This window comes from Corvus hawaiiensis, chromosome 20 (assembly GCF_020740725.1).
Source record: "Corvus hawaiiensis isolate bCorHaw1 chromosome 20, bCorHaw1.pri.cur, whole genome shotgun sequence".
NCBI lineage: Eukaryota > Metazoa > Chordata > Aves > Passeriformes > Corvidae > Corvus > Corvus hawaiiensis.
This window is the reverse complement of record NC_063232.1, coordinates 2,804,594-2,828,234: the sequence shown is the minus strand read 5'-3', so window position 1 is coordinate 2,828,234 and position 23,641 is coordinate 2,804,594. Positions and strand designations below refer to the sequence as shown.

The following is a 23,641-nucleotide window of genomic DNA, read 5'->3' as shown; positions in this document are numbered from 1 at the left end:
GTGTGAAATGGTGTTTCCTTCCTGAATAGGGTTTTTAACTGTCTCTTGCTATCAGGAGTAGTCTTCAGAGGCTGCTGTCAGATGTTCAGATTAAAAAAAAATAAAATACTGGAGTGCGGTTTATAGAGTAGCTTCTACCTTCAGAGCTTGCAGGGAGTTATAAAGGAGAGTGTAATGAAGGAATCCTGCATTTCCCATGTGGAAAGTAAGGCAGAATGGGGAGAAAAACTGGTTTGGTGACTCATATCCTTACCTGGTGGCTCAGAAAACCCAGGTCCAGCTCCCAGTTTTCCCATGGGCTTCTGGGGTGTCACAGCAGTGACTCAGACAGGGGACAGCAGGGAAAGTCTTCCGACCTCTGCTCCTCACTTTCTCCCTGGGTGGCAGAGCCCGGGGCGGTGCCGAGTTCCCCAGAGGGGTTTGGGAGACCAGGCTCGATGGAAATCATCCCAGCATCTTCACACCTCTGCAGTCATTTCCAGAGCCATTAAGTGCTGGAAGAATGGATGGAGATAACAGCAGCAGGGAGGTTTGAGGGCAGCCAGCAAGCAAATAAATCTCCATCCTGCTGATCTAATTCCCAGGCATCACTCCTGTCTCCTGCTCCTCAGTCCAACCCTAAATCCCCGTGCGGGCTGGGACAGCGCTGTCACCTCTGCGAGCTGAGTGTTCTGTCTGTTTTCCACCACAGGTTTGTGTGAAATCCCCGCTTCCTCTGCCCACATCTCTTCCTCTGGAGCATCACCAGCGTGTGGAGCCTGCCCCACACACCCATCCCCTGTCAAACCACGGCCTTTACCTGCGTGTTCCGGTGTTTCCCGTGCGACCCGTCCTGCGGGAGCGCCTCCTGGGCCACCCCGGAGTTCAGCCAGCGCTCAGTGGCTCCAATGGTGAAGATGACAAGGTCCAAGACTTTCCAGGCATATCTGCCTTCGTGCCACAGGACCTACAGCTGCATCCACTGCAGGGCCCACCTGGCCAACCACGATGAGCTCATTTCCAAGGTAGGTGCTCCCAGGAGCGGACGGTTTGCTCACCTTGCAGATCAGTGGCTGTGGAAGTGCTTGGCCTTATCCAGCTGCCTTTTTCCTTGGGAAATGGGCTCTCAGCCCAAAGGATCTATTTGTGAGCTGCTATTTGTTTTAACTGATTGGGGTCTTCAGTATCCTCACAGGTTGCAGTGGAGGGGCTGGTACTGATCCCTTCAGTCTCGTGACCAGGGAATGGATGGAGCTGAGTCAGGGGAGGTTTAGGTTGGATATCAGGAGAATGTTTTTCACCCAGAGGGTGATTGAGCACTGCAAGGAGGTTCCCCGGGGTTTGGTCACAGCATCAAACCTGTCTGAATTTCAGAAGCATTTGGACAAAGCTCTCAGGCACAGGGTGGGATTCTTGGGGTGTGCTGTGCAGGAGGTGGACTCCAATCCTGGTGGGTCCCTTCCAGCTCCTGAGGGGTGTTAGGATAAGCTAAATTAAAAGCTCTCAGAGCCAATAAGTGTTTTGATGCAGAAGGAGCAGGCCAGTAAGAGGACCTTGTTCTGAAGTGGGAAAACTAAACTTTCCCAGTGTCTGCTGGAGCCTGCAGTGCCTGGCTGTGGTCAGGCGTCGAGTTCCCAGGTCTCGGCTGCCTTGGAATAACTGTTCCGTAAAGTTTATTCAGCTTATAAATTCTGTGTTCAGAAAAAACAGGCACAGCCAGAGATTTACGAGCTGAGCTGAGTGGAAATGCTGCTGTGAGCTCTGTGTGTGCAGCTGAAACAGTTCAGCTTCTTGGAGCAGCCTGGAAAGGCTGGGATCGCCAGGGACAGAGGTGCTGTGCCCAGTTGGAAAGGGGTGTGAAGTGTAAATGAAACAGCATCTGTGCCCTCGAGGTGAAATTGCTTCACCTTTGGGGGCAGCTGGGTGACTCCAGACTCCTGTGCCCAGTTGAGATGGGGCAGTGACTCCCTGGATTTTCATTTGGTACCCTGGATTTTGTGTTGGGACACAGAAGGTGCTTTACTGGATGAGGAAAGAAGCTTGTTTTACTTGCTGTTTTTACAGTAGATTAGCGTTTGTGCTCTGCTTTTTTTTTTCTCGACACAGCTGGTCCCCAGCCAGGGAAAAACAAGGCTGTACATTCCCAGTGCTTTCACCTTTGATGCTTCCTTCCCCTCCTTGTTCCATGTCCATGCTCCAATGCAGCCAGCTTTGCAGGTTAAGTAGCTTCCAGCAGGGCAATGCCAGTGCTGCCAACTGCTTGGAATTTGAGCTTCTAGCCCAAGGCAGGCAGAAACTGCTCAGGAATGCTGACTGCTAAAATACAGACAGGAGAGGAAAGGAGGAAAGCAAAATGTGAGGGTATGTGTGACTTGTGGAAGTGTGCTGTGGGATCTGCTCCTTCAAAAAGTTCGTTCTAGACCAAGGTGTAAATAGTTGGGTCCTCACTGCTGGTGGAGCCACTAGCAAGTCATGGAATTTCAATGCAAAGGGTTTGGGGTTTCAGGGTTTGTTTCTCAGGGTTGTAAACATGAATAAAAACACATTCTTTGTGTAATTGGAAACCTTATAAAAGTAGTTGTGCAATCGTGGCTTGTACAAGTGGCTGTTTGACAGAACAGAAGGGCAGTCCTTGCCTCAAGGGGCTTCCAAAATGTGGAGGAACTTTCCCAGGCAAACTTAAATTGTTGCCTTTTTATCTGTTTGAGTTCAGTTTGCAGAAAGCCTCGGGGAAATGTTTCAGTTCTTTCATCACAGCCTTACTTTCACATCCCTGAACCAGGCACTGCTTGTTTTCCATATGAAAACGTGGCAGAGGAAAAGGGAGGAACGAGGATGGGAAAGGGAGTGGGAGATTCTGCAAACGGGGGCGTTTCTCAGGCTGTGGAGCAGCTCATCCTGAACCTGACTGTGCCACTCGAATCCAAACAGCCCAAATGACACCATCCTTGGGAACATTCCCAAGAAAACAGGCTTTTATGGAACAGCAGGGTGTTGGTGATTTGCCTCCATGAAATTAATTCCTCTGCTCCTTTTGCCCCGAGCTGTGCAGAGACCACACGAGAGCTGGGCTGCTCTGCACTCCAGGAGCTTTTAGCTCCTTTGGATGCACACAAGTTGCAACACTGGCTCGAGCTGTTGGATGAAGCACAAGCTGGAGCTGAATCCCAGGATTGTTCTGTGTCAGTCCATACTTTCATTTCCTCTCCATCTCCCATGTTTCCCCTCCCAGCCCTTCAGCACCAGTGTTAACTTAACTCTGGCTTCAAAGTGTTTTGCCAGGACCAGGTATCCAAAACTCTTTGACAAATATGCCTTAGCAGGGCAGTTTTCGCTCCTTTCTCTACTTCAGGAAAACCTTGTGCTTGTGCAGGGGTAGAGAAGGTTTCTCAATAAACCACTGCTATTTAAAGAAAACAATCGATGCTGAGGCTTTTAAGAAAATCCAAAGCTGTTACATGAAGCCAGTTACCAAAATGTTTCTTACTTGGCCTTTTATCTCCTGCAGCCTGAGGGAGAAAGTGGTTTAGTGTGTCTGATTTGTAACAAGATCTGAATTGTAGGTTGGACTGTCTGGCCAAGAAAGGCCTTATTGACTTAGAAATATTAAGGTGATCAGATAAATTGGGTGGAGTGAGTAGTTTTCCTTTCTGTGTTCCTTTGGTGTCTGGGTTAGCATGAGTGGAGGTTCTTGTTCCCTTGGAGCAATGCATCATTTAAAAGGCTGTGCCAAATTTAGTACATACTCTTGTTTCATTGCTTTTTCCAGTGCTTAAGTGGGCTGAGACTTCGGGAACTCAACCCTGCCCTGCAACAGATTCCTGTGTGACCTTGAGGAAGTCACTGGATGTCTTTATTCCTTCTTCTCCCCACCTGAAATGCTGCTGCTTTGTCCACTCTGCTTGGAAGAGTTTGGAGCAGGTCCTGTCTGCTCCTCCAAATTAGTACAGGGCGTCCCAATCTTCTTTGATTTTAATGTAAAAACAAAACCACTGTGCCAGGCAACTGTACTTAAAAAGCACGTTTCAATGCCAAAAAATAAGTGAAAGGTACTTCTTGTTACAGGCACAACATCCCATGGTTTTTAGAATGTTTAAGAAAAAAATATATTCCATAATCAATGTCTCCAGGAAGGAGTCACAGGAGGTTTTCTTTTGCATCATTTTCTGGTGGGGCCTGAGGGAACAGCCAACAAAATAGACACTTAACAAGGTAAAGTTAAACAAGTTTCTCCAACTGGCAGGGGTGATGCTGATTTCTGCCTCCTCTGTGCCATTCCAACTCTTTGTGTGCCTTTTCTGTTTGAATCCACACGTCCTTGGTGCCCTTCAAGGAGGTTGGGAACAAGAGCAGAAAGATCCAGGCCGAAGATGGCACTGGAGTGTCTTGGGTGCTGGTTTTTTGTGCTATGTGAGCAGTAATTCAGCAGAAATGTCCCTGATTATGGAAATATGTGGAGAATGTCTTGTGGGCATCCTGCAGTTTCTTTTTTTCCACGAATTGCTGTGATCCAACTGCTAAACATTATGCAGTGATGTATCCTCTGAAGTTAGCCCGAGGCTTGCCGGGGAAGTTTAATGTTTTCCTTTGATGTCTGCATGGAACCTCGCTGAACATGAATGGGAAATTCCTCAGCACAAAAGGCTGCAGCTCCTCCAGCACTGAGAATTTAGGAAAAATAGAGGACTTCTGTGTGCTTGACTTTCTTATTTGGGGTTGGGTTGTTAATGAGGGAGCACTTAGAAGCTCTTTTTGATCTTCTCAGTCGGGAGTTGGGAGGTTTATCAGGAAAATTCCCTCCCAGTCCTTCTGGCCTCTCTCTTCCCTGGCTGCTGGAGACTGAGCCTGGTGGTTCAGCAGCCTCTTGGTGAGATTTATGGCTCGCTGAAAGCTTCAAACTTTGCTCCATGTTGCAACTGGAGGATCTGAAAAGGATTTGAAGCTTTGGTGCTTCCAGAGAACTTTTGGAGGAATTCAGCTGCTTGGAAGTATTTGATGCACCACATAGAGGTGAAAGGAGCGGCAGTTGTTGGGTTTTTTGGTTTGGCTCTTTGCTTTTTTTTTCTTTTTTCTTTCTTTCATGTGGACAAGGCAGTGTTTAATGTTCTTCAGGGCTTTACATGTCAGGAACCAGCTGATATTTGTAGTTCAGTTCACTCTGAAGATGTGAAGTTATTTGCTGGCTGGGGGCAACGTGCACAGAAGGTAGAAGAAGAATCTTAAAATTACAACGTGGTAATCTTTGACTTAATGGAAAAAGAGGCATTTTATAGGTGTCCAAGACAAGTCTGATGAAAATCCTGCATTTCCATCATAGGAAAAAGCAGTGTATGAGGTGAGATGGGTATTCCCTTCTCAAGGGTGAAGTTCTTATATTTCATTACACAGGTTTTATTCTTGCTTTAAAGTAGATCTTGTTCCTTCCCAAATATGAATTTAAGTTCCCAGCTCCACAGTAATGAACTCTTAGGGCCAGGAGGAGCCATCACATCATCACACCTGACCTCTGGAGCATGGGCCAGTGGATTTCACCAGGATTGCAGCAATTCTTGCAGGAAAAGCATTTAGTCTCCATTTGAAGACTTCGAGAGGGAAAATTCACTGCTCCCTTTGGTCATTTTTTTTCCCAGTGGTTAATCATCCTTACTATTAAAAATCAGAGACTTTGAACTTAGATTTGTCTGACTTGTGCTGCCTGTCACTGGCCATTATTTTATTTCTTTTGCTAATAAAATACATCTCTAGTCCCTACTCTTCTCCCTGTAAAAGGTCTGCAGTAACCAAAGTCACTCTTGATCGCTTTTTGGATAGACTAAACAGATTCAGCTCTGTCATGGTGCAATTTGATTTTTTCCAGTTCCATATAATTTTTGTGGTTCTCTTCTACATTTTTAGCATTTCAATATCTTTTTTAGGGATGGGAACAGGGCTGATCTCATTGTTGCAGCCTCACACTCAGCAGCAGCGTCTTTTCAGCTCACACATTTCATAATTGTATCAGTCTCACTGGCTCAGCACTGCACAGAAATCTTCTGTTCATTTATTTGCTGTGAGCTCTTCATGCACCAGATTTATCAATTTTATGCACATTTCTAGAAGCTGTCCAGTAGCTTTTGGATCCTCCTTTCCAGCTCTTGTTCCCTAATGAATTTGCCACTTCCAGGCATTATTCAGAGCTTGCTCTTAATTGCAAGTATTAGAGTTCAAGCAGTAAATGATAAACAGCAAAGCAGCTCCGGGAGAAGTCATTAGGAGTTTTTTAGCTTCCCATTTCACTGCTGTGAACGTGAGAGGGGAGGCACCTTGTAATTCTGGGCTTCCATGAAGTTTAAAATTAAATGCAGGTCGAGAGGATTTCAATCCTCAGTAGAACAATGTGTCATCAAAGCTGTTCAATGGGTCTTTTCCTTCAGCAGGAGATGGAGCCTTGATTAGACTTTTCCAGACAAATCCATCCCCAGAACCCTTTCCAGGCAAGTTGGTGTTTGCAGGGAGGAGGGCAGAGGGTCTAAGGTTGCTATTTGAGTCCCTCAGCTCTGTGTTTGGGAGGGAATAAACAAACAACAAGTGCCCTTTGCAGGAAAAAGTCAGGATGTGAAATCCGAGCTGAGCGATGAGAATTTGTGGTGCCCATTCCATAATGCAGCCACCTAAATTAGATCCTTCTGTCCTGTGGAATTGCTTCCTCTGGGGTTTATCCTACAAGTGACTGTGTTCCCTCAGATCCTACTGTCCATAAAGGGACTGAAGAGAGTCAGGATCAGCCTTTCATGTAGTCAGGTTATGGTTGTTTAATAGAACGAGCCCAAGGTAATTTGTAGCTCCTTGCATAATTGTGTTTATACAGCAATTAACTGCTGTGCGATTTTAAAAATATTTCATTCTGTTCCAAAAAAAGAAGGGAAAAGACAATAAATCACAAGAGTTTAGAATTCCCTTTCAAGGAGGAGGAACAGGGTAAAAATGGATTTTTCTAATCCATCACTTTCTTCATGGAAACAGCTCTCCTTTTATCTGCTGCTTCCTCTGCCTTAGAATTGATGACCTGGGCATAAATAAAATATTGTTCCCATTTATTATCCAGGGAGCTGCCAGGGACAAAGGACAGTTGAATCATCAGAGTTTTTGCTGCAACTGCTGCAAATCCTGAACAACTGGAGCTCGGAGCTGGTGAGGTCTGAGCCTTCCTGGGGGTTTCAGCTGTTGGCCCTTGCAGCTGGAAAAGGAGGGAATTCCAGCAGGCTCCAAGGCTTGCTCCTGCAAGGAGCTGCCCTGGGAATTTCCCTTGCAGGTGTGTGGTTTTAATCTGGTTTATCGTGGTAGGAGCAGCCCAGGAACAACAGAGAGCTCTGGTTTAATCTGTAATTTAATCACCCACACAAATAATGGGGGCAATGCAGGGGGGCTTTTCCCACCTGCTGCCTTTGGGAGAAGACCCTGAGGGGTCCCTGATGATAATTCCTATTTTAGAGTAGCAGGAAATGCTGTCAGAGGGCTTCTCACATCTGCTTTAGGGGAGCTGTTGTGTCTGCCAGGCAGCAGCACATCCCTGTAGGAGTCTGTAGGAGCCTGTCCTCCCTGGAGCAGCATCTGCAGTTTTCCTCATCCAGCAGGACTGGAATGGGCAAGGATTGAAGCTCAGGGAGACAAAGAAACTCCCACCCAGAGTCTCCTCTCTTAAAATGCACAGTGGGAATCACAACTGGCAGGATAAGTAGCAATAACAAAGGTAGAAACTGGGGCTGAATACCTGGAATTGGGGAGATTTCCAATGATCCCTTTCAGCAATGATTGCCATGGAAAAAATGAATTAAAATCTGATTGAACTGGAGCATCTCAAATAAAAACACCTGGATTCCAGCTCAGCTCTGAGGACACATCCACAGGAATAAAATAGATTCCAGTACCAAAACTTGTTTTGACAAGAGACAAACACTGAGAATTTAGGTGATGGATTAAACAAGGAAGGATAACTCGAAATTCTCAGTCATGAGGTGTTTGATGGCTTCATCTCCCTGCAGTGGATCTTCCCCAGGGACACAGGGGAGCTGCTGCCCTGGACAGATCTGCTTTTGCTGAGAAGCAAGTCTGCCCTCACTGTCAGCATTGCTGCTATTATGGGCTGCATTAATGGCAAACAGTGCTCCACTGATACGTGGGCACTCACTTTTATGCTGCTAATTAAATAACTCGTTGCATTAGCAGTTTCCATCTTCCATCCCAGCTCTGTGTTTATCTCCAAAACCCATGCAGCAGCAATAATTAATGTGGAAATAAAGGGCTTTATTCTCCCCCTGCTGCTGCTTTTTAAAATGACTGGATTGGTGGATGCTTTGAGCCTACAGGAAAACAGCAGCACTCAAAAGTGGGGGATAAAACCCACAGGAAAAATCACATTTTCTCCATCCCTGTCTATCCAGAAAGGGCTTCATTGTCACCCTCTGTAGTATTTCACAGTAAATAACAAAATTCTCTTCTGCATGCCAAATGTAAATGGCTGTCACTGGTGACTGAAGTGCCAGAGGTGCCAAACTCATCTCAACTCCAGCTCTCAACCAGGGAATGCTGGTGCCTGTTGGGAATGAGGCCATGGAAGTGCAGGGATCAGGGTTAACCAATGCCCAGGCTCCCTGCCCTTCTGGGATTCATAATCACACACATCTCTCCTCGCTTGCCTGGGCTGCAGAGAACGGGGATCTGCCTCCTGGAGCTGCTCTGCTTTTCTCTGCCCCTAAATAAATTGGAATAATTGCTTTTAAAAGTAAACACTCCATCTGCTCTTTCTCCCCACAGTATTTTCATCCTTTTTCATCTTAAAGTCAAGTTTTGAAGCACAACAGCAGCAGTAACCAGAGACTGTGGAAATCACAAGAGAAGCTCCAAAATATTGTGAAGTTTTATAGAAGTAATAAACTTGATGTATTTCTTTTATTTGCCTTCAGTAGTTTGCGCCCTTAGCATTCACATTTTGAAATTTCCCTTTGAAGTCTGTGAGCTGGAAACTCAATTTAAAAATAAATAAGAACAGAGTCCAGGAGCCCAGGGCTTCAGGAAGGAGGGGGAATAGCACTGGGCTTGTGATAACACGAGGAGAATTCAATGTGAAGTGAGTCAGAACAGCCTGGCCGGCACATGAGGGACAAGGGGACAGAGCAGTTCACAACTATTTTGTGAATTTTGACATTTTTGTAGAGTTTGGCTCAGGATTTAGCTCAGAGCAGTGTCTTAATCTGTGTTCGAAATCCAAGTGCTCGAGGAAAAGCCACCCCCTCGATTTTAGGCAGTTTGTACTTCCCTGAGTGCTGCTCTTCATTAATTGCAGAGCCTCAGATGAGATTCTGTCTCTCCCTTTTGCAACTGCAATATGAAATTTCCCCTTTGAGAGGCATCCCCTGCCCTGCCCTCTGGTTATGGATTGCTAACTGGGAATGTGCCCCTGGATCCTGACCCATTTAAATCCATTCATGAAGCCCCACGTGCCTGTTGGTTTTCCATCTTCCTGGGCAGAGTGACATTCCAGAGATAATGCTGGATGCCCACTGTGCTTCATGATACTTCAGCATTTTCACAGAATCTTCTGAAAATGAGCATTTTTCTTGGCTCCAGCTCCCAGAAGTGTGAGAGGATGGGAGATTTGAAAACCAAACCAAACTGAACCAAAAAAGTCCTTCTTGAAAAGAATTTAAAAATGAACCGTTCCTTAGCTTTGCCTGAGGATTTTAAGGATCAGGAGCTGTTGTATGTCACTGGAACACTGGGATTTTGGAGCCCAAGGATTCTTGTGGGTTGGAGTGGGGCTAGGAGTTGGGAGGCAGAATAAAAAATTGCAATGGTATCTCCCATCAGAATAAAACCAGACAAAAAGCCTTTCATCTGTGCACCTTCCTGCTCACAGGCTGCATAACCTGAGCCACAAAATCCATGTGAGCTGCTGGGATGGAGCTGTTCCGAGGATGGAATGCAGCAGATCCTGGTTATTCCCTGTGTTTTTGCACTGTGACATAAACTGCAGGGGAATAAAGGCCGTGCTGAATTAATTGAATTATTTCAGAGATGAGTTTGGTCCGCTAATGCCATATCGACTTTGGGCTTTAAATAGCATTAAGGACCCGTGTTAAAACTCAATTAAAACTCAGGAATGCAGCTGGAACAGGGTAAGGTCACATCTGTGCACGAGGTGGAATAATGGAACCTGTTCCCTTGACATGGGTCTGTGTCTTGTGTAATCGGAGCAAAATTGAATCTCTGTTTAATCTGATCATGGGCTGCCCCTTCTGTGAGGGAGAACAAGGTGGAATTAATGAACCCTGAGGAGGTCTCTGTAGTCTGTGTGGATACAGGGACCAAGTAATTGAACTCGTGCTCCCATGGGAAATGCTGGAGTGTGATGTGAGTGGATGTTTGGAATGGCTGGTGCAGGAATCTGCAGCAGGAATTTTCAGAGTTTTATTTTCCAGTTTCCTCCCTGCTGCTCAGTGACTCACGAGGAAACTCCTCACGGAGCCCTCGTACACCTGGTGCTGTTACATGAAGTGGTTCCTTTACACACATTCCAGGGCTCATCTTTTTTAATCAAATCAGATCAAATAGGGCTTGAAAGGTGCCATGAAGGCTGAGCTTTGTGTGGGATGTGGGAAAGCAGCAGGTAGGAGTTGGGATTAAGTGCATGAGCATGAGGGAACCTGGGATTTGGGGCACATCTTGGTACTCAGACTCGTGTCACGTTGGATTGACGTCACATTTTGTCTTACTTAAATATGTCCTCTCCCTGTTCAAGCTGTATTTTATGAGAACATCTCATCTTTGATGGGTTTAAGGGTTAAACCAGCAGCAAGAATGGATAAAGCTTCCAGTCAGTGTTGTGCTATGGCTGGAGTAACTCAAACCCAAAAGCTGGGAAATCGGTGATCCCAGATCTCTCTGGAGAGGTCGTTGGGTGGATTTCTCAGGCACAGACTCAGTGCCTGAGGGTTTGTAACATCCCTTCTCTCACTGGGATATCCCAGGGAACGTGTCCTGTTTGGGCAGTCCTGGTTCCTGTGCTCGTTTGGCTCCTCCTGACGCGGCCGTTCCACATTGCCCAGGACGTGCCACGGCCGTGGCTCTCCGGGGTGGCTTTGGGCCCTCAGTTCCATTTGCATCCCTGCAGTGGGAATTATTTCAGGAGCAGAGCGTGAAGGGGCACACGCTGTTCCTTTTCCCTTTTGGACCTCTTTGGGACCAGTTGCCTTTTCATTTCTGTTTTATTGGATTGTTAAAAGGCTGCCAGCTGGATATAGGTAAGTGGGGGTTTTCTCTGCTGCAGTCTGCAGGGAACAAGCATCACTGTGGAGCCATTTAGTCCTGGCAACTGCTTCCTCTTTTTCCAGATGATTCCAGCAGCTCTTTTTGTGTTTAGCCTATTGTCAAATACCGTCACAAAGACTTGGGGTATTAATCCTGTCATCTGCTCAGAGAGTGGAACTGCTGAGTGGGCTGTGCTGTGAATGAGGAGCTGGAGGTGCAGGGGGAAGCAGGACGGTGTTTTTAGAGTTTGTGCCTTTCCCTGGCATCACTGATGGAATGTCAGAATTGCCTCCTGTGTCACCAGAGAGGGGAATGTGCCAGAGCAAAGGTCTGGAGGTGGAACAGGGAGCAGGCTGGAGGGGTGGAAGGGCAGAGCCCTGCTCTGCGTGGCTCTGCCGAGGGGAGCTCAGAGTGGGTTCAGCACTTTGGGCTGAGAGCAGAGTGTAACAAATGGACTCACCCAAACCAGCAGCTCCCAAGGTCATGGCTGCTGAATAGAGCAGGATTCAGGGTCCTGCAGGCTGGGTCCATCCCTGGTGAGCAGGACCTGTCTGCCCCAGAGGAGCTGGATGTGGGTGCAGGTCCCACTTGCTCCTGCAGCAGGGCTGGTTGAGCAGCGTCTGTGAAACCCCAAATCCCTCTCTGCACACTCAGTCTCTCACCAGAGCTGCAGTTCTGCACTCTGCCTCTCTGCCAGAGCATGTAGAGAACTCCCTGCTCCACAGGCCCCCACACTGTGGCCAGGAAGCACTCCCTGGGATTGTCCTGGATAACGGGGTAAAGAGGGAAAAGCCACTTCCCTCAAACCCACCCCACCCCTTGCAAAACATTTGTGTTTTTTAAAACAACGATTTCACAGCTCTGATTTGGGATCAGCACAGCTGTGGGGCCATAACAAGTGCCTGCAAACTGGGTGGCAGGAGCTTCTTAAACCAGAGCAGCTGCCAAAGCATCTTAACATGGAGCTTCTGCCATGAGGAGAGAGCTTGGCAGGCTGGGATCTGCTCCAAACTGCTGACTCCAGGCTTGTGGCTCCCCACCTGGATACTCCAATCAGCCCTCCTCAGGCCCTGCAGCTTTTGGATGCCTCTCTTCTGAGCAGCCCAGGAGTGGGGAAGGTTCCTGAGCTGAGTGTCAGGAAGAATGAGCTGTCGTGCATCTCAAATCCCAACAGCTCGTGTTGTCTTTTGGAGGGCTCAGGCAGGATGGGGAGGGAGGGTTGTGTTGCTGGCATGTCCAGATGTGTTTCCAGCCAGACTCTGAGCATTAGCAGTGCAGGAAAAAATCTGTGCTTGGGCTTCCAGTGAGAAACAACAACAGAAAGATCCTTTCCATTTTTTTCAGCTGGAAAGTGATGCCAGGAGCTGTTATTTCAGAGAGCAAGAAGTCTGGATTTCTGTGGGAGGCGGGGTGAGATGCACCTTTGAATGTGTATCAGGAAAATCTACACAGAGAAAATGCAGAGCACAGAAAGTAGGTCTGGCTGCTGGCTGTCACTTCAGTGAAAATCAAGTGTCTTGTGGAAATCTTTGCGTGTCTCTTAGAAAAACAAACAAAACAACAAAAACAAACACAGGAGCATCTGCTCGTGTATAAATATACCTGTTTTTTTCTGATTTTGTAGCTCCCATTACAGCATATGCCAGTTTCTCTGGCGTGCCAGAGGAGCAGGAACATCTCCAGGAAATGCTCAGGTTACAACACTGAGATAAAAGCTGCCTGTGCCACCTTTGTAAAGATACAGCCAGCTGAGTCTTACAGAGGGCAAATGCACCGGGGAACTTGTGGTTACCAGACTTCTCCCTTCTTTTTACATGTTTTGCCAAATCCTTTGCTGGCTGCAGGGTGACTTTAAGATGGCACTGAAAGCTGAGCAGTGGTTTGTTGAAAACTTCTGCTTGGGCAGGGGATAAATAATGTGATTTTTTTTTTTTCCCAGTGACCACCCTTAGATACCCTCAAGCACTGGCTTGAGCTGGAAGGAAGGGCAGGCACCTCTGGAAGGACGCTACTGTCCCTGGGAGTGGAACAATGTCCAGTGGGCCCCAGCACAGCTGATGGGATTGGGTTTGTTGTTTATTAAAGACAGGCCTTTGTACAGCAGGAATGGAAAATCCTATTTCTGTACCAATAAAAACTCTGCTCCCATAGTTGCTGTTACTGGCAAACTCAGCCACTTTGGTGTTTATGGAAAAGTGTTTACTGGGGAGGACTGGATGGTGAGCAAGCTTCATCTGCTTTCATTTTGCTCTGATGGCACACACGTTGCTGTGGGACTTTGTGTTTCATCCCTGAACTCTTTTCCAGGGCATCCCAGTCGTGCAGCAGGGACAGGCAGTGCCTTCCTGTTTGCTGCAGCCAGGTCTGGCTTGAACCCTCCTTTCTGGCCAGGGAATCATCATTTGATTTCCCCCCAGGACAGCGGGATGGTGCAGGGTGTGTTTGGGAGCAGCCAGGCTGGTTGGATGGGGGTATGACAGCAGCAGGAGCACAGAGCCCGAGTTCTGCAGAGGGATTAAAAGCAGCTTCTCTAATAAATGCAATTACACAAACATGCTTGAGCCGTGTGTCCTATTTAATTCCTTCCCAAGAAAAGAGGCATTCCTCGGGGCACTGCTTTTGTCTGAGTCAAAGAGATACCCAGTGCCTCGGGCATCCTCTCTGAATCCACAGTGGCTCTTCTGTGCCCTGGGTGGCAACTAATATTGGGCTTCAGATTGCTCTGAAGAACAGTTATTCCTGCAGGACCGAGGGAATTCTGTGCCAGGCAGGGAATTTATAGCTGGCAGAGCCCTTGCTGCCATGCAGACCTCACAGGCAGCTGGCACTGCTGGCTGTGGCTCCCTGCCCGGGTGCCCTGTGGCATTTTTGCCCTCTGAGGTGCCTCTGCTCTGTGGAAAGGATCCTTTTGCCATTGGGGATCTTCCCAAGGAAGCTGTCAGGGCTTTGACTTTGCTGCTCCACGAGGCAGGAGCTGGGCAGGTGCAGGAGTGCACTGGTGGAATGGGACGACCCAGGGATGGCAGGGACCCCCCCGAGATTGTTTAATGTGATGTGGGGTTGCTCTTAACCAAATAAATGACCATTGTTAGAGGGCCAGGGAGGTAAAACATGAATGTTTCTCTTTCCTCAAAACCCTGTCCCCCCTTTTAAGGGTTTTTGGTCTGAAATCATCAGCTGAGGTTTTAAGAAAACCACTGAACATTCCAAGGTTCCTGGTGAGGTGCAAAGGATTAAATGGTCCAGAAAAGCAGCTTTTTGACTTCCCCAGCTCCTGCCCCTCAGTGCAGGCATTCCCTGAGGTGTCCCACAAGGTAACCTGTGTACAGACAGCCCAGCTCTCGCTCAAGCACCAAATGTTTAATTCAGTGTGTGCTTGTCAAAGCGCATTAAAAAATGCAGGTGGCACTTGGTGCCTGTCAGCCAGGCACTGTCACAGACATGGCACACTGGGATCTGCTGGGAAGTGCTGGGAGTGCCTGCAGTGTCCTGCCAGGCTGGCACTGCCCTGCTCCCTCCAAAACGCTGCCATTCCATGGTGATGCTCAAAGATCCTGAGGAAATGTGAGGCAGAGAGGATGGGCCCGGATTATCTGGGGTGGTTTGGCTGCTCCGTGCTTCTCTTGTCCATCTTCCTCTCGATCTCCTACTGTGTTTAACCCCAGTCCTGAAGATCTCTCAGGCCCCAGTAGGAGTATGAGGCTTGCACACACCTCAGGGCTGAGGCTTTTGTGAAATCCCTGGAATTGTGTTTGTGTGCCATAGCTCCTGGAACAGATAGATCCCAATCCCTCAGCTTGGTTCAGCATCTGGCTGTGCAATTCCCAAGGGGAATTAGTGTGCAAATGCAGTTTGAAAAGAGATTCAAACCAATTTTTGGCAGCCTTCAGGTGAGGCTGAGGTGTGGTGTGAAGTTCACAAGCACTGAATGGGTGAGAAGGGATTTTGCTGGGACACAAGAGAGAAAACTCAACTCTTGAGCAGCACGTTGGGCCTGTATGAGAACACTGGTGATTCCAGATGTGTCCTGAGAAAAGGGCAGGTGTTAGAGCTGGATAACAGTTGCCTCTTTCCTCTCAAGCAGCCAACTGAGCTTTGTTTTCTTGCCTTCCAGTCCTTCCAGGGCAGCCAAGGACGAGCGTACCTCTTCAACTCCGTGTGAGTACCCCGCGCGCGCCGCATCGCTCGGGGCGGATTTAACAAAACCCTCCTGAAAAAGGAAAAAAAACCCATAGTTTTCGTCAGAAAACCTCTGCCTGGGGCTTGGGAGCTTCCTGAAAAGTTGGAGAAAGAGGCAGAAATAGCCCCTGATTCATATTTGAGTCGTGTAGAGGTTTCAGATAAGCAGCAAGGAAAAGGTGATTTTTTTCGTCATCAGGTTGAGCCATCGGAGCTAATGGCTGAGTCATTCTCTTCTCCCAGGGTGTAGTTGGACCAAAGAGCCAGAGTTTTGTAAATGTGGAGTTATCTAAATATGCACTTCATGAAAACTAAGTATAATTTTCCCAGTGACTGGAAATAGTGTTGGGGAGGTCACTGCTGGTCTCTCTTTCAGCAGAACTGCTGATTTCAGTCACATTTTTCAATTTTCCATTTGGGAAAGTAAAAGTACCATTTTATCAATTTGAGAATGAAAATCTTTCTCAAATGCCTAATTAGCACAAGTGACTGGAGTGTTATTAATCTTCTGTTCAAAGCTTTGAATAAAAATCCTATTTTACCTTTTCATTCTGCTCTGGAACTGTGGGAGAGCTTTGTTCTGGGCACAGCTGGGAAACTCAGAACCTCCTGCTCATGTTTTCAAACACTGCAATGAAATCATTGTCAGCTTTATTGGAGCATCTTGATGGGGAAAGGCACTAATGGGGAGCATCTGTGCTTTGTCCCAGAGTTAACGTGGGCTGTGGCCCTGCAGAGGAGCGGGTGTTGTTAACAGGATTGCACGCCGTGGCAGATATTTACTGTGAAAACTGCAAAACCACGCTGGGCTGGAAATATGTGAGTATTTGTGTCCCTGGCTTTGCCCCTGGGCAGCTTTGCTCCAGCTGAGGGGGTGGAAAGACCGTTTTGGGAACCCAAAATGCAGGTTTTCATCTGTAACCATCTATTTTCCTCCTGCCTTGTGTGTGTTGTGCTTGGAGCATCAGCTTTAATGTAGTTGTTTTTTTACTAATAGTTTACACCTGGTTTTGGTGAGTGCCCCTCAGTGACAACATAAATGAGGATCATTTCAGTCTTGTGGTTCACACTGTCTTCTTTCTATTATTCTGGTAGATGTTATCAGAATAATAGAATGCTCCATTAATGCTGTGTTCTTCTCACTGGACATGCTGTTGAACATGAGTTTATCTGTTTGCTCTTCATAAATTCAATTACCTCCCAATAAAATCTGATGTTAATCCTAATTTCTGCTTCTGGACAAAACCATTTTGTCCAAACATTTTCACCAGTGTCTAAACAAATCCTAGTTTCTATCTGTGGCCTCTGGGCAGAAATATTCTTCACTAAATCAGTTGAAAGGCTGTAAAAAACAAAGCATCAAAAATTGATGGGGTAGGAATCCATGCAGAAACACATTGTGGGTCTCTCAAATAGAGCAAGGCACTCAGGGCATCAACTGAGTAAAGGAAAACACAGAATTCCATGAACAGCAAGGAATGACCTCCTGCCAGGTGAGTTTCAGGTGCACAGGGAGAGCACCTGAGCAGAGCTGAGTTGGTTTGGAGATGCAGCCTCAGTAAGGGGAGTCCCTCCTGCTCAGGGATGTTGGCAATCCCAGAGGTTTCCTGGGTTTCCACAGCTGCAGGCATGGATCTGTGCAGAGTGGGATCTTCACATGGGATTCCATTTCCACATTTAATTCCCCATAATCCATCCCATTCTCAGTGAGAACCACTTCATCTCTAACAAACTTTAATAAATTCCCACACCACCCTGGAGAGAGGTGGATTTTACCACCAGTGATCCCTACATCCTGGTCCATGGAGAGTTGCCATTGGCCTACAGAAATCTGCATGTTCCATGCTGCCAATTCCTTTTTCCCAGCCTGTAAAGACAGCTAGTAGTAGGATTTAAGGTTCTAGAAGTAGGATTTAAGACTTTTTTCCCCCTCATAGTTTTCCTGAAAGCCAACAGGAAGACCTGCAGTTGACTTTTTCTCTGTAGGCAAGGCTCGGACTTGCACCAGCATTCCCAGATCTGATCCATAACGTGCTTTACATCCAAATATCACCTTGATCTCACTCTTCCTCCTTGTTTTTTTTTTTCAGGAACACGCTTTTGAAAGCAGCCAGAAGTATAAAGAAGGCAAATACATCATTGAACTAGCTCACATGATCAAGGATAATGGCTGGGATTGAGTGGGAAGAGCCCAGCCCTAGCAGCGTGTAAGAGAATGCCATCCAACCGAACATTATATCCAAGAGTGAGAGAGTGACTGAACGCTTGGTTCCATGCATTTAGAGGCTCTGCAATCCGGGAGCATCTTCACACCCTTCTCCATCTTTATTGGTGACTGGCCTCTAAATTTCTGTCTCTCTGTCTCTTTGCTTTGTCTCTGTTTGTGAGTTGACCCTGGCTGCTTCTCTCTCTGTTCTGGCGTTGGCTCAGAGAATGCACCGAATGCCCGACAGCCATTCCATGTGCCCAGTGCTCGATCCAGCCTGACCTGGGCTCTCCTGGCACCTCCCCAGGTGCAGGAGGAACACCTCGAGGTTTGGGCAGGAGAAGGTGGGAGAGGGGTGGGGGAGTGGGCCCGCAGGAGAACCATCAGAAGGTGACGCTGTGCTTCTCCTTTCAGTCCTGGTTAAGCAAGGCTTGAAACCATCTCCTTGTCTAAAAGGACAGAGAAATCTCTCCTTGTCTGAAAGGACGGAGAAGTCTCTCCTTGTCTAAAAGGACAGAAATTACCTCACGGCTGCGTTTTCTCTCCGAGTCCCGAATCCACCGGCGGAGCCTCAGCCCGAGCCGGCTGAGCCCGAGGCAGAACCAGTTCCCCCCACAATCTGTGTTTTGTTTGCTATTTATGAACTTGTTGTTTGAGGGGGCAGGACCTGGAGGCTGGAGAGATTCCCTGCCTCTCCTTTTTCTTGCTGGTTCAGGGTAGGGAGGCCGAAGGTCCCAACAGAGCACGGCTGTGGGGAGCGTCCTCACAGCTGGAGAAACCAAATCCTGACTCTTGAGCCCTTCAGAGAGGAGGAGAAAACCACTGCAGGCACGAGGAGGCTGGAGCTGCAGCTTAGAAAATGTGGCAGGGGTGACTAAAGGCACGTGCAAGGCAAGGAAGAGGAAATTCCGTAGAGGAGGATGGGGACAAACAGTAACAGAGGGTACCCCTGGATTTCCTGGCCTCCCCTGAGCACCCTGGGCGGTGTTTTACCAACCTTTCACAAGTGCAAGTGGGAAAATGCTGTTACAGAACCTTTTCCTTGAATCCCAGGCCCCGCTGTGGGAGCCTGGCACAGAAATGGTGCGAGAGTGGGGCGAGGAGGGAGCCGAGTTCCTGGCGGTTGTGTTGCACAGGTGGATATTTCAAGCCCTGAGGTATCCTCCCCAAATCCTTCCCCCCTTTTCCCAATCCCAGCAGCCTGGTGCAGGCACAGGGAGAGTGGGAAAGAAAAAAAAAAAGAGATGAAACATCTTCCCACCACCCCTGGAATGATCTATGCCTTTTGGGGGGGGGGGTAGATGTGGGTGTCAAAACTGCAAGGGACAACGAGTCCTTCCCATTTTAACTTTCCATTGTGATTCCTGGGCACCTTCCCGAGGTGGGTGGTGGGGAAGGGGCGTCGTGGGCGAGAGGGGAACTGTGTGAGGCCAGAATGACAACACGGAGTTTGCTCTGCAACAGTCCAGCCAGTACCTGGTGCATAACCCGAGACTAAGGAGCTGAACTTGTTTATCTCTCCCTCTGTGAGTTTTTCTTTCTGTTTGCAGAATTCTTTCAAGTCAGTTAATCCATGGGGGGAAATCTTTCTTAATCCAGAAGGAAGGAGTATTGTGCAGGGGGTGGTGACTCCTTATGAAACAGAAGCTTTGGAGCTGATGTAATCTGTTGTCTCTGGCCCCCACCCCTGAGAGATTCCAGGGGGCTGTGGAAGAGTCATTTGGTGTGAAGTTGGCAGGGAATGGGAATAGAGACTCTCCTTAAGGATCAGGGTGGAATTTAGTGTGGGATCCTTGTGCTGAAACCCAAACCTGATGAAGCAGAGGTGGTTTTTTTTCTCTCTCAAAGCTCTGTTCTTGACAACCTTGGAGAAATGAGGTGGAGTTGGCCAGGCTCCTGCAGGGGATGGAGTTGGATCCATTTGTGACCAGCCTGTCCAGAGGTGGCTTCTGCCCTCACCCTTCTGCTCTGGCTGTGTAACAATTGCTTCAGCTTTTGTTTGGGATTGTCTCTGCTTCCATCAGCCACATTCCCTCCAGTGACAAATCCAGTAGAAATCAAAGATTCCACAGCACCTCTTGTCCTGTGGACTCTGGCACTGACCTGGTGCCATTTCCCTGTCCTGTGGTTGAGGATCCGTGGCAATTTATTGAGTTTTGACTAGAGGGAAGTGATTCCTGTTCTTCAAAGAGCTCTTTAGTCTCCACAGAGCCTTTAAAGGAGCTGGGAGAGGGAAGGGATCATCCCAAATCCTATGAGGTCGAGAAGAGCACACAGAGCTTGTGGTTTGATGTTGGTATTTGGAGTGACTGCTGATGAAAAAGCGATATAAAAGGCAGGGCTGTGCAGAGAACTGCTCTGAGAAATTAACAGCTCCAGAGAGCTGCCAGGTGTGAATGTTTTTATCCATTTATTTGGGACAAAAAAGGACAGTGCCCATCAGACCTGGCTGGATTTTACTGGGCGCAGGTGTTGGGCTTTGATGGCAACCAGTCCCAGCTTGAATAGGGCAAGGTCTTAATCTGCTTTTAACTGGTTTTGTCCCATCAGCATTGGCAGAGCCCGGCCTCGAGCCCTGCTGGGAACCGGTGTGTGTGACTGTGGCTGTCCCCAGCACCCAGAGGATTCCCTGGGGAGGGACTGGGATGCCCTGCATAGGTGGATGAGGAGAAATGGGCTTGTGCAGCTCCTGGGTGTGTCCAGGAAGCAGGAAGAGCTTTAGTTGGCTGCTGATTGCCCTGGGAGCTGCTGTGGTGGGGGCTGGCAGGAATGTGGGATCTGTGCTCCTGGGGCTCCCACAGCAGCACAGGGAGAAGTGGGGGAGTCCCAGAGTGACACACTCAGAGATAACCAAAGAACTTCCGTGCTGAGCTGAGCCAGGTGGGGCCTTTTCCCAGGAGAAATGGACATGTGGCCCATGGGAGCTGCCTCCTGAGCACTTGGTGCTGTTTTCCATGGGCAGCATCCTCGGGAAAACACGGACAGCAGCGAGTTTTCCCTCTTTTTTGGATGTCCAGCCTTGTGTCTGGGCAGCTGCAAGCACCCTCGAGTTTACATCCCCTCCTCTACCCCAAAGCTCAGACTTGAGTAAGTTTTAAATTGTTCTTGCTCTGGTGTGAATTGTCTGGTGTGAAATCCTGACCCCTGTAAGAAATATTCAGATGATAATATATACAAAGCTGAAAAAATAACCCCCAGGCGTTATCTTGTGAAATATACGTTTGTAAATAATATTTAATTTTTTTTAAAAGAAATAATATATTTGGTGCTGTTTTCTCAGAGCCCCTCCCTGAGAGCACTTTTTTTGTTGTTGCTGTTTATGATGATCCTGTTGCCTTCTGTATTTGTTGGAAAATATGTTTAAAGGGAAACAAAAATCATAATTTACATTGTCCTCTGAAGTGGATCCGTGTTTCCTCTGCATGTGGCAGGAGAGGGGACTCGCTCCCACTCCCAGCTGGCAGATTTGGGGCTGGGTTGGGGACAGCAGCCCCCAGGGTATTTGGGATGGGAGGGGCTGCAGGCACTCAGGAGGGCTCCAGTTTCCCTCTGGGTTTCCCTGCGGCCGAGCCCAGCGTCACCTCGTGCTCCCACCAGGAATTCCCTGGAGCCCGGTGGGGCTCCCGACTTTGCCTGGATTGTAGGATCCAGGCCTGGAACTTTGTCTTGCACCAGTATTGGCTGGAGTGAAGCAGATCCGGAGCTGTAGGAATTGGGATTGGGCAGGAGCTGCAGCCTCGGATTCGCTGTTGCTCGGGGACAGCAGGGATGGAGGATGGAGCTTTTTAAAAACTCGATGTTGTTTTTAACCTAAACCATAAATCTTTGGATCCTGGTTTTATTTTTGAGGGGAGTTTTTTTTTGTTGTTTATTATTTGTTTTAAACCAGGCTGCTACATAACAAATTAGAGTAAAAGTTTACCTCTCTTGGCAGTAAAGTTCATTTATTTTGTTCTCCTTTCTGTCTTTAATCTCCCCCCTTCTTGCCCTTCTTCATTTTTATTTCATTTGGTCTCTTGTTTATCCCAAAGTGGACCAACAGCACAAACCACTGGACTGTGTTTTGCTGAGCAAGGAGCTTTTCAAGAACTGTTGCAGGCTCTTGAATTCTCTGGGTTTGGTGCACACGACTTCAAAACACCCAGGAACAAAACAAACCCTGCGAAATAAAACCTGATGTTCTCGTGGCAATCAAGTGAGAATTTTCTCTGTATGCATTTTTCTAACTGGTCTGTGAGAGTGTGAATCATGCATTTCACTGCACTTCCCTGTTTCCAGAGGAGCTTCCACAGGAAGCAGTTTTGGGATGAAGAGGGGACACCAAACACCAAGCTCAGCTCAGTGGGAAGGAGCTCTTCCCACCACAGGAGGGGCCTCAGTGCTCAGAAACAATCAGGTTAGACAGAGATTTTTCTGCAGAAATCCTGGTGAAAAAGAACAAGCAGAAGAGGGGAAACAAAATCATCTTGAATTCAGAAAAAAAAAATTTAAAAACCAACATATTTAAATGCAAGCAGAATGGCATTGTGTAAGGTACAACCACAAATAAGCTGTTCTCATCGTTACAACTGTGTGTATCCTTTGTTTTGTTCTTCCTAAGGAGATGGGAATGCTTTCCCCACTGACAAAACTAAGGACAATATTTCCAATACCAGCCTGTCTCTGGATGCTCTTGTGTTTACAAATTGTGTATACTTTTATTTCTTTGATCTTATTTTAATTTTTTTTTTTTTTTGGCATATTCTTTCAGGTCGTTTGCTTCAGTCATAAATGCAATTGTTTGTTTTCAAATAATTGGTTTTCACCTTTTCATGTATTTGTACATTGTATATAGTTCTTCAGTATTAGAGGGAGGCGTATTGTTTGTCATATTTACAATATGTGTTGGTGCTCATTTGAGAAAATAAAATTTTCAAGTACTAAAGCTGCTGGTCCAAATTTCTGCTCTGTTCTGTGCAAATCCCTGAAATCCAGAGCTGCTCCCAGGGGATGGGATACAGCAGTTCCTGCTGCCTCCACCTCAAATCCAAGCACGGACAGGTGGAAGGCAGTGCTTTATTCGGTTTTTTCGGGATGGGCTGATGCAATCCCTGTTCATCCCACTGCTGGAGGTGGCAGGGCCCTGTCCCCGTGCCCTGTCCCTGTGCCCTGTCCCCGTGCCCTGTGCCAGTGCTCCATGGCTGCTGCGTGCCCTTAATTCCCCACGGGACCGAAAAAGCAACTTAACCCTCTTTGGAGAGCGCGGGGCCCTGAACTCTGAGCCCTGAACTCTGAGCTCAGGCCACGGCCAGAAAAGCTGCACCTGGGAGGAGCTGGGGGTGTGGGAGGTGAGGAGAAGCCGGGGGATTCCTGGGAGGTGGGAAAGGACCAAGGAAGATGTGACTGGGCACCGACATCCCATGGCCTGGGCAGCAGGACACTCCATGCACTGCGGTCAGGGTGGTCGGAGCTTTGGTTTCACCAACACCTTAATTTGCTGTTCTTGGCACCTCACCAGCCTGGATGTGTCCCTAAGAGACGGGAGAGTCAGGCACTGCCTCCGCCCTGGGGACAATGGCATCGCCAAAAAATGACCTTCAGGCCCCTGTGCAGGTCCCGGCACTGGGCTTGTTCCTACAACCCCCGGAGCTGCTGCCGGGGCACTCGGGAAGCCCAAAGGTTTTAACCCTGTGTGGTGTGGGCAGTGGGAATCCCTTGGGGTGGGGAGGGGACCCGCAGATGAGGCTGCTGCTCTCCGATGGGAGCGTTCCTCGTTCACCATCACAGTTGTGTGCGCGGCTCCTCACCCGCCCAGCTGCGAGTCCTGCAGGGAAAATTCCCCCAGGAAAAAGCGTCGTGCTCAGTATTTCCCACCCCGAGCATCCGAGTGACAACAGGAGGGACGACTCAAGGCTGTCCCTGAGCAGTGGCCTTGGGAAGAGCCTCCAAATCTTTATCAGGCCGTTGGGATGGAGGTGGAAAAGTGCCAGGACCGCGGCAGCCCCGGCGTGG

The 23,641-nt window shown here is 48.0% G+C and overlaps 1 protein-coding gene across 1 annotated transcript; it reads left to right on the top strand.

Annotated features, from left to right (window-relative positions):
• The first annotated feature begins 706 nt into the window (after positions 1–706).
• On the top strand, positions 707–22,574 carry YPEL2 (yippee like 2). The gene is made up of 4 exons (XM_048324359.1): positions 707–1,004; positions 15,380–15,423; positions 16,155–16,263; positions 17,535–22,574. The coding sequence occupies exons 1-4, from the start codon at positions 888–890 to the stop codon at positions 17,622–17,624; spliced, it is 360 nt and encodes a 119-aa protein (XP_048180316.1). The 5' UTR covers positions 707–887; the 3' UTR covers positions 17,625–22,574.
• Positions 22,575–23,641: the final 1,067 nt, after the last annotated feature.

Excerpts from the sequence above, each read along its gene's own strand:
- YPEL2 (XM_048324359.1), top strand. The coding sequence starts at position 888 with ATGGTGAAGATGACAAGGTCCAAGACTTTCCAGGCATATCTGCCTTCG. Across the intron at positions 1,005-15,379 it reads ACGATGAGCTCATTTCCAAG|TCCTTCCAGGGCAGCCAAGG; the intron begins GTAGGTGCTCCC and ends CTTGCCTTCCAG. Across the intron at positions 15,424-16,154 it reads GCGTACCTCTTCAACTCCGT|AGTTAACGTGGGCTGTGGCC; the intron begins GTGAGTACCCCG and ends GCTTTGTCCCAG.